Raw genomic sequence first — 17,113 nt, forward strand, 5'->3', positions numbered from 1 at the left:
CAGTCAATTTGAAGAAGTAATAAATAGCATCAAGAAGAAAAAAAATTAGTTTGATGATGGAGTAAGTCATTTCACTTCAATGAACGTTTGTTAAATGTTAACAGTTCAATAAGTACATGGCCCTAAACCAGTATTTTCTGTTTTGATTGCCTCACTTGTTTTTGGTAATATAAGCAGCCACATTCAGATAAAATGGGAAATAAGGGAAGATATTTGCTAAAATAAAACACTTTTCAATTTTTATTTAATTTGTTTAATTAAATCCAATTTAAATAAAATTAGAAAAATTGAACTTACAACAAAATGAGAACTTTAGAAGTTTGTGTTTACTTAGATGAAAGTCACCAATGTGTTTATTACAGATGGTTTCTCCTGTGAAGACTGCTTTCAGAGGGATTTTTTGAAGGCAGCTGGACGCCTTGTAGAGATGACATTTATAAAAGTGTTGCTTTTGGTAAGAGTTTTTAGAATGTGACTTTCAGTTTATGTCTCTTTGGTGCATATTACCATCTGCTTTGCTGTTGTATCCTAGGCACTGTGGGGCCTTTCCATCTGCCCTTAGCTGAAATTTCCTTTTCGTATTATCTTATCCAGATAGAATGTGAGCTGTTTGAGAGCAGGGCCTATCTCACTTTTGTACTGATACCCCTAGCACAGTGCTTTGTACACAGTAAGTGCACATTAACTGGTTTTTCAAATTCTTTCTCCCACTTTCCCTATTCCTCTTCAGTACACTTCTACCCTCCCCAAACACTCATCAACTCCAATTCATAAACTGGATTGGATGGCTGGTTTGAATTTATTTTTGATCCAAATACAGATGGCAGAATGAAGGCAAAATAAAATACAGTCCTGGGGTGAAGCCCTGAGAATTTGAGAAGCACTACTCTCACCCTGCAACACGCACTCACCCCTCACATTGTTACAAATATAATGGAGGACAATAAACCTGCAGAAGCTTTTTAATATTTGTGGGGAAGAATGTAGGGTATGCAAGAATCTGTTTTCATTTGGTCAATAAGAGACACGATCAGGTTTTTGAATGCTGGAGTCAGTATTGTGATCTAGAATGATCTCGCCTTCACCCTAGAAAACAAAAACTTTAACTTCTGTGTAATACATTTCATCATCAAGCTCCACAAATACATCCCCTGTTGATGAACACAATGTAATTTGATATGAAAATATATGCTTGTGAAATCATATTCCTTTACTAGAATCGAATCCTTTTCAACTGAGGTAAAACACATTGGAAATATTGAAGTGCTATTATACAATTATCTTTTTGATTGACAGAGTCAGGAACTAGGGAATGGACAGTAATGTAAAATACTTCATCTTTCTCAGTGGGTTATAGAATTGTCTACTTTCCTCTCCTGAGACTTAATAGGCTCTTACAGAGAAGAATTCTTCTAGAAGGCAAGTATATGGCATTTATCAATTGTTCAATTAAGAGAAAACATTAAAATGATTCTAGATACGTAGGACTTTATTCTAGGTCTTTTGTTTTATAACCAATTAGTTTTCACTCAGAAGAAAGGTTAAAAAATTTCTCATAAAGTTTCCAAAATTATGTATGCAATCTACCCAAACCTGATGAAGATATTTTACATGTTCTCTTCCAAATATGTCTACCCACTGCCTCTTAGCTTCCTATAATTACTTAGTTGATAATCATTATTCAAAGCTGACTTTTGTCTTTAGTTTGCAGAACAAATGGCATAGTTCTGCAGAGACTGGGATAACAAACAAATCTGTCCTTTCCAATTCGTAAATGCTAATTAACTACTGTAAGCAAACCAGCAGTCTCATTGGGAAGAAAATTTCTATGAACTCATTCTGGCAGTAGAAACATTCCTCCAGATGGTATAGTAAGAATCTGTCATATTCCTTAATAAAACCCTCATATTTGAATTGACATCAAAGTGTCCCTTCTTTGCTTTTATTTTAATAGAAAATCAAGAATGATTTTTGAGAAAAGTCTAACTTCCCCTACAATCTAGGGAAGGAGAGGCCTGGGTACTATAATCAAGGTAATATGGATATGAATTAATTCAATTTAATAAGTACTTATTAAGCACTTGTTATGTGCTAGGCATTGAACTAGATGGCAAGGATTCAAAGATTTAAAAAATATACCAGACTATGTCTTGATCAGGAAATCCAAGAAAAAATTTTGAGTCATTTTTCAACTCATGTTTGCATATGGAGACACAGGTTGGCATACATGGGACAGGGTCAAATGAGAAGAGTGTGGTAAGGAACCTTCTGTCTCAGAATCTGAACTAGGGCTTGGGGCTATGTACCAGGACATGAAGAGGTCTGGGATCCAGCACAGAGGAGTATGACACTGTGAAGGTTGAAGAAACAGGTGTCAACTGACAGCTCTGCTGCTTGCATCACAGGGCTTAAAGATGTTAGACAAAGCAAGAGGTCACAGGCTTAAGGCTGTATACTGGGCAAGGATCAGAAACAGCAGTAACCAGTAACTGTAACTCTGACCCCAGAAGTAGAAGTCTTAGATCCAGCCTCTGGCTTGGTCTGAATTCTAAAGCAGAGTAACTAGTACAAGTTGCATCTACTGAGGGGGAGTTTGAAGTTTTGTTAATCTTAACCTTCAGAATCTTCCAACTAGGTGATGGCACTTGGATTCAGTAGCAGTGTACCAGAACTTTAACTGGGGCAAACCTAGAGTTGTGATGTTCAGATCCAAACCCAGGTCAGGATTTTGCGAAACTCAGATCAAGAGGGCAATATCCAAAATTTTCCCTGAATAAGACCTCTTAGGGTATACAGAAAACTTTCATATCTCTAGATGGAGCCGCTCCTAAGATACTTAAAGAACACAGGACTCAATGCCAAATGAAGGGAGTAAAACCTAAGAGAATAAAAAAATAGTACCAAGCAAAGCCCAGATATTCTCTTCAGAAGTGCACAAAACTTTCCCCTAATGTAAACTCCAAAGTCAGAAATTAAGGCTGAAAAAATGAATAAAAAAGAAAAAAAGAAACTCGTCATTAAGAACAATTATATTGACAGGGAGATGAAAGACACAGACTCAGAAGAGAATGACTCTATAACATCTATAACTAAGGACTCATGGAAAAACACAATTTGAATGCAAATTCAGCTATAATTCCTGGATAAAGTGAAGCAAGAGTTTAAAAATGAATCTATAACTGAAATGAAAGCACTAGAGGGAAGAAATAGAACAGAAATGAGTTATGAAGGAAAGACTTGCATAGAAAATTAAGAGCTTAGCCTAAACAGTACTCTTATTCCACTCTAGTGGATCCCTATCACCTTCAGGATCAAACAAAATACTCTGGCCTTCAAAGCCCCTTATAACCTATTGCTCTCCTACCTTTCCAGTCTTCTTATGCCTTACTCCGAGTCATGTGCTCTTCTATCCAGTGACACTGGCCTCTTGATTGTTCCACCAAAAAGATACTCCATCTTTGGGCTTTAAGCATTTTTTCTGGTTGTCCTTATGCCTGGAATGCTCTCCCTCCTCAACTTCACCTACTGACTTTCCTGGCTTCCTTAAAGTCCTAACTAAAATTCCATCTTTTAGAGAAGAAACCTTTCCCAAACTCTCTTAATTCTAATGGCTTTTCTCTGTTAATTATTTTCTATTTATCTTCTACATAGCTTGTTTTGTGTGTGTGTGTGTGTGTGTTTCTTTGTGTGTTGTTTCCCCCCATTATATTGTAAACCCTTTGAGGGCGAGGATTATTTTTTGCCTATCTTTTGTATGCCCAAAGCTTAGTACAGTGCCTGACACATAGTAAGTGGTTAATACATGTTTATTAACTACTCATCAGTTGAGAAATGGCTGGACAAATTATGGCATATGAATGTTATAGAATGCTACGGTGGTGTAGGGAATTTTGAAGGGAGTGGTTTCACAGCAACCTGGGAAAGCTTGTATAACACGATCTAGAGTGAAAAGAGCAACAACAACATCAGAAGTCATAAAATGACATTGTAAAACCAAATAACTTTGAAAGACTTAAGAGCTCTGATCTCTACAGGACCCATAATGAAATACCCACCTCTTGGACTCCGGGTACAAATTAAGACATAAACTTTTTGGACATGGTCAATTCAGGAATATATTTTGCTTGACTACATATTTATTACAAGAATTTTCTTTTTCTAATGAATGAGGTGGGGCAAGAGAGTGAGAAAATAAAATTTTAATTGAAAAAATAAAATAAAAAATTAAAAGATGTATAGAAAAATGTTAAAAAACAACCCAAGCAAAGTTGAACCCACTCTCTCAAGAGACTGAGATGGGATAAGGAAGTGTGTGCCCCCTGAGAAGAGATCTTTGTACTTTTGTTTTTGTTACATCTTGAAGTAAATATCCCTTTGTAAAAGTGAATTGATGTTTAGTGTTTAAATGGAACTGATATATGATATTCACTAATGGGACAAAAAAAAATGCTTTTCTTCCTGGGGGCTTACCATTTTTCAATTAAAAATAAATATTTTTGTGTATACTACTAATTCATGAAAGTAATTTATGATCATTATTAATAGAATTACAGAACATTAGAACTGAAAAGGACCACAGAGATTTTCTAATTCAATATCTTCTTTTTATAGATAAAGGAACTGAGACCCCAAGAGTCTTAATGACTTGCTTAAGGTCACATTGCTAATTTATGGTGGAATTGGCAACTAAATTCATGTCTTCTAAACCTTAGTTCAGGGCTGTTTCAACTATACTGTGCTGCTTTTCCAATGAACACTAAATAAAAAGATGCGCCTATCCCAGGACTCTGTGCATAGTTGCACGATATTATAGTATAATCAACAAATTGTTCCAAAATCCTTAGAATAATTTATCTTCATATAATTAGTCTTCATTATTCCCATCTTCCCCATGGTTTCACCCACCTTCTCATCTGTTAAATTTCTAAGTAAATTTGACAGACATTTAGTTGAAACTGTCAAATGAAATGATTTTCATTTTTAGAAGTTAATTTCATTCAGTTAATACAACTCTTTGGTTGAAGAATTTTAACAACACATCAAAGGGTATGTTCTATTGTCTTTTCCTTGTAATTCTCCTGTAAGTTTCATGTACAAATCAATATTCTTCATCTACCCCTAAAGTTTTAGACAGTCATTCAAGCAATGACAAACTTCTACCCCTAAGGGGTAGGGGGAAGGACGTTCATTGAGAGTTCATTGATCGTTATTTTACTATTAGTGAATCATCTTTTCACATTTCTTTTATCTATGGCAAATCCTGTGCTAAAGGAGAAGACTTACAAAAGGGATAACAATTAAATCCTAATGTGTGAAAAGGAAATAGTGCCTTTTAAAATAATCCTCCTAGATCACATTTTATCACTTCTGTCCTGTGTTATTGTGGAATAGAACATGAAAAGTATTTAAATCTACTAGTGTCAGATATTTGAGAACAGCTTACCTAAAGAATTGTTCTGTAACAATTTGTGCTTTCTTAGGCTGTAGCAAGATATTCTTAGGCTGCAGAAAGATATCACCCTCACACATCTTCGTAGACAAAGAATGGAAAATGTAATCCATTAAGATAGTATTCAATATCTTACAGTAGATATAACATATCTGGATTTCAGTAAGGCCTGTGATATTGCTTTTATGTCCTTCTAGTCAGGATGAAAGTAAGATAGTCTGGTGGATTGATATGTATTGAATAACCACACCCAGAAAGTATTATGATTGATTTCGAGTATATTCACGGTGTGTCACAGGGCTCCAATCTCAATCCTGTCCTGATCTATATTTTCAATATTCCTGTTTTTAAATATGATGTTTAAAGGCACAGAAAATTTTTCACACATTGTTGTTTACATGGAGCTGAGAAAGATAGTTAATCATTTGAATGGCATCAGAATCTAAATTTGAAGATCACAAAAGGTTGGAACAATAGACTAAATCTATTGTCCATTAATAGAGATCAATACAAAGTTCTCTTGACCAGGATTAAAAAATAATTATAAACTTCTAGAATATGGAAGATATGACTCAGTGGTTGGCTGAAAAAAAGTGAGGGGTTTAGTTGAATATAACTCAACATGGCAGTGTGGTGAGGCATCTGAAAAAATGTTAACGTAATTGTAGGACATGAAAAGATATCTAGGGTTCAGGAAAAGGGAGGCAATAATTCCTACTATACTCTGCACTAGTTAGATCACACGTGGAGTGTTGTGTTATGTTTAGTTTTGTATGCTACATTTGAAGAAGGACATTTTCACAAAGGACATTGTTCCCCCCACCCCCACCCCCAGTGTCCTGAGAAAAATCTAGAATACCAAGTGGTCTGAAAATATTGAAGTAACTGGGAATGTTTAGTCTGAAGAAGAAAATGTGATAGAGGTAGAAGATATGGTTATTTTAATATATTTGAAGGACTTTCATATTAAAGAATAATTAAATATTTTTCATAGTTCCATGGGGCAGAATTAGGTGGTTATTACAGGGAGGTAAATTTTGGCTTACTTTAAAGAAACTATCTCCAATTTCATTCCATTCTATAAAAATTTATTGAACTATGAGTTAAGCAATTCATTGATTTATTTGAAAAGTATTTATTAAACACTTACAGGTTTGTGCTAGGTGCAGGCTATGCTCTCAATAAATCGAAGTTTAATGCAATACAACATTTAAAGATAGATAAATACATGATAATTTGAGGATACATTATGCCAAGCATTATGGAGAATACAAAATGAATACAAATGCAACACATACTCAAGAGCTACTCGAACCCAAATCCAGTGACAAGTAGAATCCCCAGAATGGGGCTACTTTGTTATTCAATCATTTTCAGTTGTGTACTGTTTCTTGAGAATTGGTCTGTGGAAGTTCAAAGAAGTTCACTACCAGAAAATTGGTGACCTGATTTTGTGTTTGTGTGTGAGACCACCTCATGATGACTGCTTATTAAGGCAGAGGAATTTCTATGATTAATGGAGAGCCTACACTGATATCAGGAATCTTATGAAATATTTAAACTGTACTGTTGTCGTTTACTCCTTTCAGTCCTGTCTGACTCTTTGTGACCCCATTTGGGATTTTCTTGGCAAAGATACTGGCATGGTTTGCCATTTCCTTCTCTGGCTCATTTTGCAGATGAGGAGCTGAGGCAAACAAGGTTAAGTCCTTGCCCAGGATCACACAGCTAGTAAGTGTCTAAGGACCAGATCTGAGCTCAGGAAGAGGAGTATTTCAGACTGAAGCCTGGCATTCTACAGCTGCCCATATCTGAACTGTATTAGCTTACTGTTTAGCACATAGTGGGTGATCAGCAATTATTTGTGAAAAGGGTGCAAAATTGCAGGTTATTTGCTACCATTAAATCCACAGTGTTTTTTTGGTCTGATCGTATGATGGTGATGATTGCGCTATTTATGTGGTGTTTTAAAGTTTGCCAGGTGTTTGGCCTATGCTATTTTATTTGATCCTGATAGCAACTCTGTGAGGTGGCTGCTGTTATTATCCCTATTTTACAGATGAAGAAACTGAGTTTGGTGATTTGCCCAGATGGCCTTACTGCCATTAATATAAAGAACTTGAGTGGGGCAACTATTGACAGGATGGCAGAAGAAGCAGTTCACTTCAGAACATGGTTTCAAGTGTTACAATATAGTTTCTGGCATTTCCTTATATAGAGGAACATATATTTTTTAATGTTTATTTTTGAATTCACTTTTATTTTATATGCAAACTTATATAGCCAAGGAAAACAAATTTACATATTAGCCAAAGAACATAGAGTTAGAACGGAAAGGGACCTTAGAGGGCACCTAACTCATCCTCTCATCTTACACGTGAGAACTGCAGTTCAGGGAAGTTAAGTAACTTGCAGCGTAGTAGGCCCTTAATAATGAATAATGAATGAGTGAATGAATGCTGAACAACATAGATCAATTCTGAGCAAAAAGCATCACAGACATGTGAGGGTGAAGTCTCAGCTGCTGAAAGCAAGAGAGGTCAAGTTAAGCAAATGGGACAGTCGCTAAAATGACAAAGGATTACGTGGATCAGTTCTATGAAGTGATTTAGAAAGTAGCATCGACATTAACAGCAACAGTAAACATTTATTAAGTACCTCTTTGTAGAGTAACTGCACTAAGACAAAACTGTCCATCATAAGAGGGACAGACCTAACCATGGAAGGTCCAAACCCTCCACCTCTAGCTGTCCCCAGGGTTTCTGGAACTAACCAGTAGATCTAAGCCAAGGTTCTTAATTTGGGGTCTGTGAACTTTTAAAAAAATATATTTTAGCAACACTTTCTGTATAATTGATTTCCTTTGTAATTCTATTTATTTTATGCATCTAAAAACATAATAGTGAGAAAGCCTTCATAGACTTCACCAGCCTGTCAAAGGGATCCAAAAGGTTAAGGACCCTACATTTAGGTTTTGTTCTAAGGTGGTTGTGCTAGTCTCCAGACAAGTCAGAGAGTCAGCTCTCTCGCTGGACCAATCCTGAAGATCTGTGAGACTCACTGTGTATCACAATCCTCCTTGGGCCTCTGCTGATGGATAATTCATACTTTTGGCTCATCTTGGTTACTGAAGGAAAGTCACATAAAATCTTCCTCTTATGGCACCCTGTCTCTCCTGTCCTTATTTTCCATCTTTCCTTCAGTGCAAAAACCAAATAAATATCATTGCTTCCGAAAAGAAGGAATCATTCCTTTGCCACTCTCCCTGTGAGTTTACTTTTTCTGGCCATCTATCACTTTCCTACGTGTTGCTTCCTCCTATTAATAAGTAAATTCTTAGAGAACAGCGGCTTTTTTTTGTATTTGTACCCCTACTTCTTAGCGTAATGCTTCAAACACAGTAAGGACTTAATAAATACTTTTCTATTCATTCATGGTGATTTTGGGCCTCCCAGGGAATATTAATAGCTGCTCAAAACTCTCAAGTAGTCTAAGAAATATTTTGTTTTTAACATGTCAGCATCACTTATAAGCATACATTCATTTCAGCTGCACTTTACGTGAGTAAAGGCATGAGGAAAGCTACAGTTGGAAGCAGACACCCCTGCACTAGTTAGTTTCTTTAACTTCTGCTCTCTTCCCTGTGCTGGCTTGGATTGGGAGCCCTGGAGAAACCACCGGGTGCTATAGTGCAGGCATGTGAGGGCTATCTTTAAAAATGCTAATCATTCAGATATCCTCCCCTGCTATTTCTAGACAGTTTCGACTATATAATCTGGGGAAAGAAGGAGAAGTAGAACACTTTCTCTACCCAGACAGTTCTTTTTTCATTTTTCCCCTGGTAATGCATCCTCATCTTACCCTTTCTTGACTGCTTTCTTATTGCAATGTAGGTCTCCTATTCTTGCTAGGGACAATGAGAGCTCTAAAATCTGCTTGTTTTTTGTTGGGAAGGCGTCAAAATAGTTTTAGTTTATTGATGCCTAGGCAGGGAAACATGCATCATAGAGGGGGAAAGGCCTTTACTCCCTCCTGATTTAACTTTATTTTATCTCATATTCTCTCTCTCTCTCTCTCTCTCTCTCTCTCTCTCTCTCTCTCTGTCTCTCTCTCCCCTCTCTCTTCCCCTGTCAAATATGACATAAAATTAAACCAGGAACAGCTAAAGGTCTTTTCCCCCAATATGTTGAGAGAGATAGAGGGAGGGAGAGAGAGAGAGAAAGGGAGAGGGAGAGGGAGAGGGAGAGGGAGAGGGAGAGCGAGAGCGAGAGCGAGAGAGAGAGAGAGAGAGAGAGAGAGAGAGAGAGAGGGGGGGGGGGGAAGAGGGAGAGGGAGAGAGAGAGAGGGAGAAGGAGAGAGAGTCTAACATCCTTTAGCTTAAAAAAAAACTTGGCATTACTGCAATTTCTTTCATGGGGCTTTCATTTGTCACCATTTTCATGTTCAACGGAAATAAATCTGAATATCCTATTGTGAGTTTTTCTTTTTGCTTTTCACAGCCTTGTGTTACTATTGCCAAAATTTCAAGCTAAACCTGAAAGACCCCTTCTCATTTTTTGCTTCCTTCTCCTTCCCCCCAGGACTTCTAAGGAGTCCTCCCCTTCCTAGCCCCATCAGGAATAAGGGCTGCAGTGTGCTGGGTGGGTGGTGCCTGCCCTACTCTGCTGACCTAGTGGCCTGAGCCAATCACAAAGAGGATTGGGCCCCTTGCTCCTCGATTCCATTCCCCCTCCCCATCTCCAGGCTCCTAGAAAGAGGGACAGAGGAGGGGTGGGGATTTCAGCTCTAATCCTTGCTCTTTGCCCGCCTCTTCTTCAAATAAGAAGCTGGAACTGAAGTGCTAGGGGATTTTCTAAACCACAGGGCCAGGAAAATCAGGCAGATCTTCTCAGTTGTCTGAAGCTAGAGAGGATAAAAAAAAAGAGAATGGTAGAGGCTTTCTGTGCTACCTGGAAGCTGACCGACAGCCATAACTTTGATGAATACATGAAGGCGCTAGGTAGGTAAAAGACAAGACTAACTCTTTCTGAAAACCATAGTATGCATGTGTATTGTTTATTGATCCCCTTTTCAGCTGTTATGTGCAGAAATTTTTTTTTCAAGAAAGCAGAACCCAGGTCCCCAATTCTGAGACTATGTTTTTTTCCAGTAGATTAAAGGATTGAGATGATGCAAATACAGCCTTTATTATCTGTCCTCTCTCCTCCTAAGCCTGGACTCTTCTGATTGGGTTGTGTTTACCACTTGAGACTAAAAAGAGCTTGCAGATGTTTTGATTTGATCTTCTTTTCATCAATTTCAGTTATTTTGGCAGACAAAATCACGTTAGGTGACTAAATAACTGATTGTGCCTTAGGGTGCCTCGATTTCCAAGATAAGGGAGTGAGGTGGGGGCTGGGAGTGGGAGGAAATTGGAAAAACAAGGAAACGTTTTGAAAGTTGTCTATTGGTGCAAGCTCTCATTGCAAGTCCAGTGGTTTTTAGTTTGAGAGTGACTAGTATTGTTTCTCCTTGGTGCTGTAGGAGTGGGTTTTGCCACTAGGCAGGTGGGGAATGTGACTAAACCAACAGTGATAATCAGTCAAGAAGGGGACAAAGTGGTAATAAGGACTCAGAGCACCTTCAAGAATACAGAAATCAGCTTCCACTTGGGAGAAGAATTTGATGAAACAACTCCAGACGACAGGAACTGCAAAGTAAGTAATTCAACTTCTTTCTAGAAAGGGAAGAATGAGAGTGAGGTTGTTAAAAGGAAAATTCAAGCTTTAGGATGCCAGGAAAATAATTTTATCAAAAGGAGAGCTATCCAAAATAGAATGGGCAGCCTTGAAAGTGGGTGTTTCCCCATTATGGAAGTCTTCCAGAAGAGGTTGGAGTACCACTGGTCATCCACGTTATCTCTTTCTCTCTCTCTCTCTCTCTCCCATTTATCTGAAATTCTTTTCCAGGTGTGTGTTGAAATAGATTCCCATTGAACTCTCAACTTCAAAATTTGTGTTTAAATTTGTGTTTAATTTAAAATTAGGAATTTCTGTTTAAAGACTCCTCACCTATTTCTTTCCGTGGGGGATTTCAATTCAGTGATGAGAAGCCCTGAAAGAAATCATCTTCTATTGGGAAAACTTCCATCCTACTGCTGGAGCTTGGGGTGTTAGATCAACCTCCTTAATCCATAATCTCTTTTGAGTTCTGTCTCTAGTTCAAATTTTCCTATTCCACTGAAACTATATTCTGCTCTTTCCCCTTAATTTCTACTTGAACTATATTCCTCCAATAGTGCAAACTCTGAAGTGTACACTCAAAAGAAGGGAACATGCATTCCTCCTAACCTCTTTGCGAAGATTAGTAAGCAATATTATAAAATTTGTTTCATTTCAAGACTTTATTTAAGTACAGATAGTATGGTGATGAATGATCATTTGTTTTGGTGTAGAATTTTAATTTCAGATACATGAAGGCATAGGATTTTGAAGATATGCACTCTAATAAAATGATTAATAATAGAGAGTTTGTATAATTCATATTTTAATGATAAAATTGTTATAGTTAATTACAGTGTAGCAATGGTGATGCCAGCCACAGAATGGGCTCTTACCATAATGCCAGTCAGTTGTTGAAGCTGCTTTCACAATAGACTTCCTTTAAAGAGAATTTAAGAACTGTGTTGTTTCTTTCTAGGCTTAAATCTTAACCATTTTATTGTTGCCCTAGTTCTATTGTGCTTTGTTCTCCACAGTCTGTTGTGAGTCTGGATGGTGACAAGCTAGTTCACGTTCAGAAATGGGATGGCAAAGAGACAAACTTTGTAAGAGAAATTAAGGATGGCAAAATGGTCATGGTGAGTAAGAACAACGCATTCTACCTAGAATTTATTTGGTTTACAATGTGCAACATGAGTAGCAAAAACATATTAGTGTGTGTAAAAAGAATTTTTCCCATAACTCCATTGGTTGAAATGCAGGAGATAGGGTAGTATTTGAAAAATCAGTCCAGTTGTATATTAAGTATAACAAATTTACTCTTTCAGTAATTGTTACAGTGAGTAAGAAAAAGGACTTTCACAGAAAGTGATGTCTAAAACTCAAATGAAATAAAATTCTGCATATAAATAATGAACTATGGAAATATAAAAGAAATCAGTAATCATTTTACAATTGGAAGAATAATAAGGTAGTTAAGTTTCAAAAAATTAAAGTTACATATCTAACTGAAGAGCAGCAAAAAATGTTATCACTAATATATATATTTAAAATATTGGTATGATTTTAAAGTATCAATTTTCAATATTTTCAGTAATAAAAAAGATAAAAGTGTATGCTAGCAAAATAAATGAAAACTAATTTTTGATCTTAATTTCCTCAACTAATTATGTTGAACAGAAGTGACTTTATGAGTGTAAAAAATGATACAATATTTGACCTACTGTGTACTTTGGACAACTTATTGTATAATATTGGCCAATAACATTTTGAGGATACATGTATGGGAACTCATTCATTCTTTGCAGTTTTTTCAAGCATATTTAAAAAAAAAGAATCAGAAAAGAGTTAATTACACAAAGGTTTGTTCTTTTTGAATAACAGGTTTTGAACACTCAAATCATTATTTTGCAATGAAATGCAAAAGCCCATTGAATTGCTGAGTGTAGAAGGTAAGGGAAAGGGAAAAGGAAGAAAAAGTTAGAATTAGATTTTCTTTCTTTACCTAACAGCGCATTTACCTAGAAAACATTAATCATAGAAAGATAACATATTTGAGATCCCACCTCCCCACATTCCACTATGGTACCCTCAATTTATATGATGCTATTTATGCAAAGTGGAAAACACTTTTACATACAATTGGCAGGCAATGCAATATCATCAGGCCCATGAGGAAATTGAAGTGGTTTCTTGAACTGATTCTGTAACTTTTCCAATATGACTCAAGTAGTAAATGTTGGCTCTTTTGACTCTAATTCTAATGTATTTTTCCCTCATGCCTGTTTTAAATAAAGGTTCAACTGTGGTCAGTGATGAATTGTAAACCAAATTTCAAGAAAACTAATCAAAGAAAAATTGATGGAAGACAATGGCACACAACTCATGAAGATAATGTCACATACATTTGTATTTGTATGTGAAATGATAAATTCTAAAGGAAACTGAGTTTGGCAAAGCATATAAATACCATTTTTTTATTTGACATCCATATGCTAGAAAATACAGGTCAATTATTTGGACTACTTTTACCATATTTGTAGACCTACCCCTGGATTCCACCATCAAACACAAAGGAACACGTATTCACCTAGTGCTATTCTAAAGATTATATATCTGTTCAGATAATTTTTGATGGGCTATGTTCAAAATCTGCCAAAAATTCAGTGATAACTAAACTTAGGAAACTGTGCTTTGCAAACCAGTACAAGAGAGTTCTATATTCAGACTTTTTTCTTTTATGAAAAAATGACACCTGAACTACCATTAAATTTCCTTGCAGACAGCTGCAAAAATCATCTCTATATATCAGACTCAAAATTTAGGTTCCCTCAGTTAGACAGTATGATAAAAGGGACAGAACAACAGTCATCACCAGGATGACCTAATTTCAAATCCTGCCTCAGACACTTTCTAGTGGTAATGTTTAGTACAAGCTATTATAATTACTTTGATCATTTAAAGTATAATTAAGTTTTCTGGTTTGACCTAGTTCCCCTGCCAAGATTTATCAGTTCACTTTATCCATAGAGATTCACAATATGTACATTAATAAAATATTTAGAACCATATATGATCTTTAAAAAGAAAAAGTAGGAGAATCAATCCCTAAACATTCAGGCAAATTTTCAAGCATATGAGTTTTAAGGCTCCAGATAGTTTAAGCTACAATTTAAAATATAAAAAATTGCTACCACTGATATGACTTTTCCTGAATTTAAAGACTTATTTATATTTTAATATTCTAGACTCTCACCTTTGGAGATGTGGTGGCTGTTCGTCACTATGAGAAGGCATAAACGGAATCACGCTGGTCCCCTGTGCAGATGAACATTTCAAGAGAAGTTTTTGTTTTCTTTCTCTCTGATATGAGTGCCACCATACTGCTGATGTGAATGCCACTTTGACCTGGAAGGTGATGAGCCTTTTAAAAATGTTGCTTAACTCAATTATCCTACTTGTTGTAAATTGAATACTTACAAAAACTTTGCATGGTGTTGGAACCACATTTTTTACAAAAGAAGAATAAATAATTTTTTTATGATTTGTGGGGAAAATTCAAGTTAATAAAGACAAATGTTAGAAATATGTGCAGCTTCATGAATTAATGGAAGTACTTTGACTGGGAGATAGGCATTAGGGCAGTTTGTAACAAATTAGCCTTTTATAAAGGCTTACAGTTCTTAGAATCTCTTTGTGTAGAATGCAAAAAGAAAAAAGCCCAATGAAGTACATGGAAGCTTTGTTGTAATACTATTAATAGAGTCAATGCCAAATTATAGATGGGAAGATAATAAGGTACTTCTGAAAATTAGACCCATATATATAGGAGCCAAGACACACCTACTACCTTGAGTTGTTAAAACTGAGCTTTAATGCAGTCTAAAGAAACAAAATGAGATTTTCACATTTTATTTAAAAAAAAAACTATACAAAAATAAACTGGAATGGAGGGGAAACCTTTCAGTTAAGATTTAAATTTGAAAAAGCTTTCTTTGTGTCATGGACTCCTTTGGCAGTCTGGTGAAGCCTATGGATGCCTTCTCACAATAATGTTTTTAAAGGTATAAAATAAAATACATAGGGTTACAGAGGAAATCAATTCTATTGAAATAACATACATACATAAATACATACACACATACACACATGTATATATACATGCATATATGTACACATAGGTACATATATACACATATACATACACACATAAGTTCACAGACTTTAGGTTAAGAAGCTATTTTAAGGTCAGCCTTTAAAAAAACTAACACTTCGTCTGACCTGATTTCTAGAGCAAAAAAAATATATATATAGGATTTTAATTTACTGTCCTTTCGATTTTTTAGGAAAACCTTTCTGTGTGAACTGAAAAAAAATGGGTAAACATTCTTCTGGGAAAAAAAAATTTCCATTTCAATTAGCATAGCTACTCTAAATCCATTTGAATTGTATATTTAAAAATATTTGAAAACTTTTATCTCAAAGTATTATGGATAGTCAGCAGGATACTGAATTATTTTAGTGACAATGATGTCTAGTGAGACAATTTTAAAATACGGATAGATATCTTGAATTAGCATATGAATGAAAATAACTACATCCAATCAGTTTCTGTGAGACAGAGACCTGTGTGGGAAAGGAATTCCTACAGCTCTACAAATATTGTGTCAGGACTCTGTTATAAGGCCTGAAATGGGTCAATGAGATGGTGCTTGCCATACCTGTCCTGACATTTGTCATTTCTAAACCCTGGCTGAAAAATGATCAACTCAGATCTGTCTTATGATGTGCTTATGTGAAATATTTGTTTCCCACCTCCATTTCTAGAGATGTAAAGTTGGCACTTGGGCTTCTTGAAATGGAGTTGGATTGTATAATAATGGCAATAATTTCCATGACAATGGATTTATTTGCTTTGTGGAGTAAAGGATGAAAACTTTTCTTTTCCCCGTTGGGAGACTGCTAAATGGAATGGAAAGAAAAGCTAAACTAGAAAGGGTGGTATTGGTGACAGGATTTAAATGTAAAATAGCTAGTGTTGGCAATCTTCCTGCCTTCTCCAGAGAGGCATTCAGGCTCATTCTAAGTACTTTCTTACTCGACTCTTATCCTGTTTACATAGAAACAATAGCACACATTTATATAGCCCTTATCAATTTACAAAGCACTTTCTCAGAGCATCCTTGTGTATTCAGTAGTACACATCATCCCCAACAGCTGGAATCCTGGAGACCCTTCTTCAGCTGGTCAGAGGGGCAGTGGAGGAGTTACAGAAGCTGTCATAGTGAATGTCACATCAGATTTATCAGAAATGTTCATCATGACTAGATGACTTGGGGTATCATGTGCAATCCTTCAGTCCTCCTTGGACAATCCTTGGGCTAGAAGACTAGGGGCTTGGATGAACAGAGAGGTTAAGCCATTACCTATGGCTTAGCTGTGCCCTATTGCATTGCCTCACTTCAGGTAGACCATAGGAGAGAGGTAACTGAAGTAGGGACTGCTAACTTGGGACCACTCTGGTCAGTGGTCTACAGGCCTTGCTCCCCACTATAGAAACAGAGAGGAGGCTGTCCTTTAAATGGCCTGTAAACTCATCATAAAGAACTTTAAGGAAATTGGATCCCAACATCTTTTCAGATATGAATTATCTTCACTGATAGCTTAGAATTATAGTTAATTATCTTGAGAGGAACATAAATCCATAATGAAGAAATAATTTAAAATTGAGATGTAATAAGCTAGGTTAGCCCACATTCCCTTTTTGTTTGATTCACCTAACATTAAGCTCCTTCTGTATGCAAAGCAATGTAAGTGTAAAGTAAAGTGTGTAGAGGACTGGTTTAGGAGTCAGGACAATCTGGGTTATGTTGGCTGTGTGTCCATGGCTGTATGTCCTACCTAAGTGCTCCAGACATTTCTTTCAGAGTGTAAATTAAAGAGGACTTGTTGATCTAGACTGATG

General features: G+C 36.2%; 1 protein-coding gene and 1 long non-coding RNA gene across 2 annotated transcripts; one reads left to right on the forward strand and one right to left on the reverse strand.

The window, feature by feature from the left end:
• The first annotated feature begins 10,094 nt into the window (after window positions 1-10,094).
• Window positions 10,095-14,736, forward strand: FABP7 (fatty acid binding protein 7). The gene is made up of 4 exons (XM_072643191.1): window positions 10,095-10,448; window positions 10,973-11,145; window positions 12,186-12,287; window positions 14,397-14,736. The coding sequence occupies exons 1-4, from the start codon at window positions 10,376-10,378 to the stop codon at window positions 14,445-14,447; spliced, it is 399 nt and encodes a 132-aa protein (XP_072499292.1). The 5' UTR covers window positions 10,095-10,375; the 3' UTR covers window positions 14,448-14,736.
• Window positions 10,473-14,539, reverse strand: LOC140526738 (uncharacterized). Its single transcript, XR_011974505.1, has 2 exons — window positions 14,405-14,539; window positions 10,473-11,165 (listed from the first exon to the last, which is right to left on the reverse strand). It is a non-coding gene; the product is annotated as an uncharacterized lncRNA (long non-coding RNA).
• Window positions 14,737-17,113: the final 2,377 nt, after the last annotated feature.

This window comes from Notamacropus eugenii, chromosome 2, assembly GCF_028372415.1.
Source record: "Notamacropus eugenii isolate mMacEug1 chromosome 2, mMacEug1.pri_v2, whole genome shotgun sequence".
Classification (NCBI taxonomy): domain Eukaryota; kingdom Metazoa; phylum Chordata; class Mammalia; order Diprotodontia; family Macropodidae; genus Notamacropus; species Notamacropus eugenii.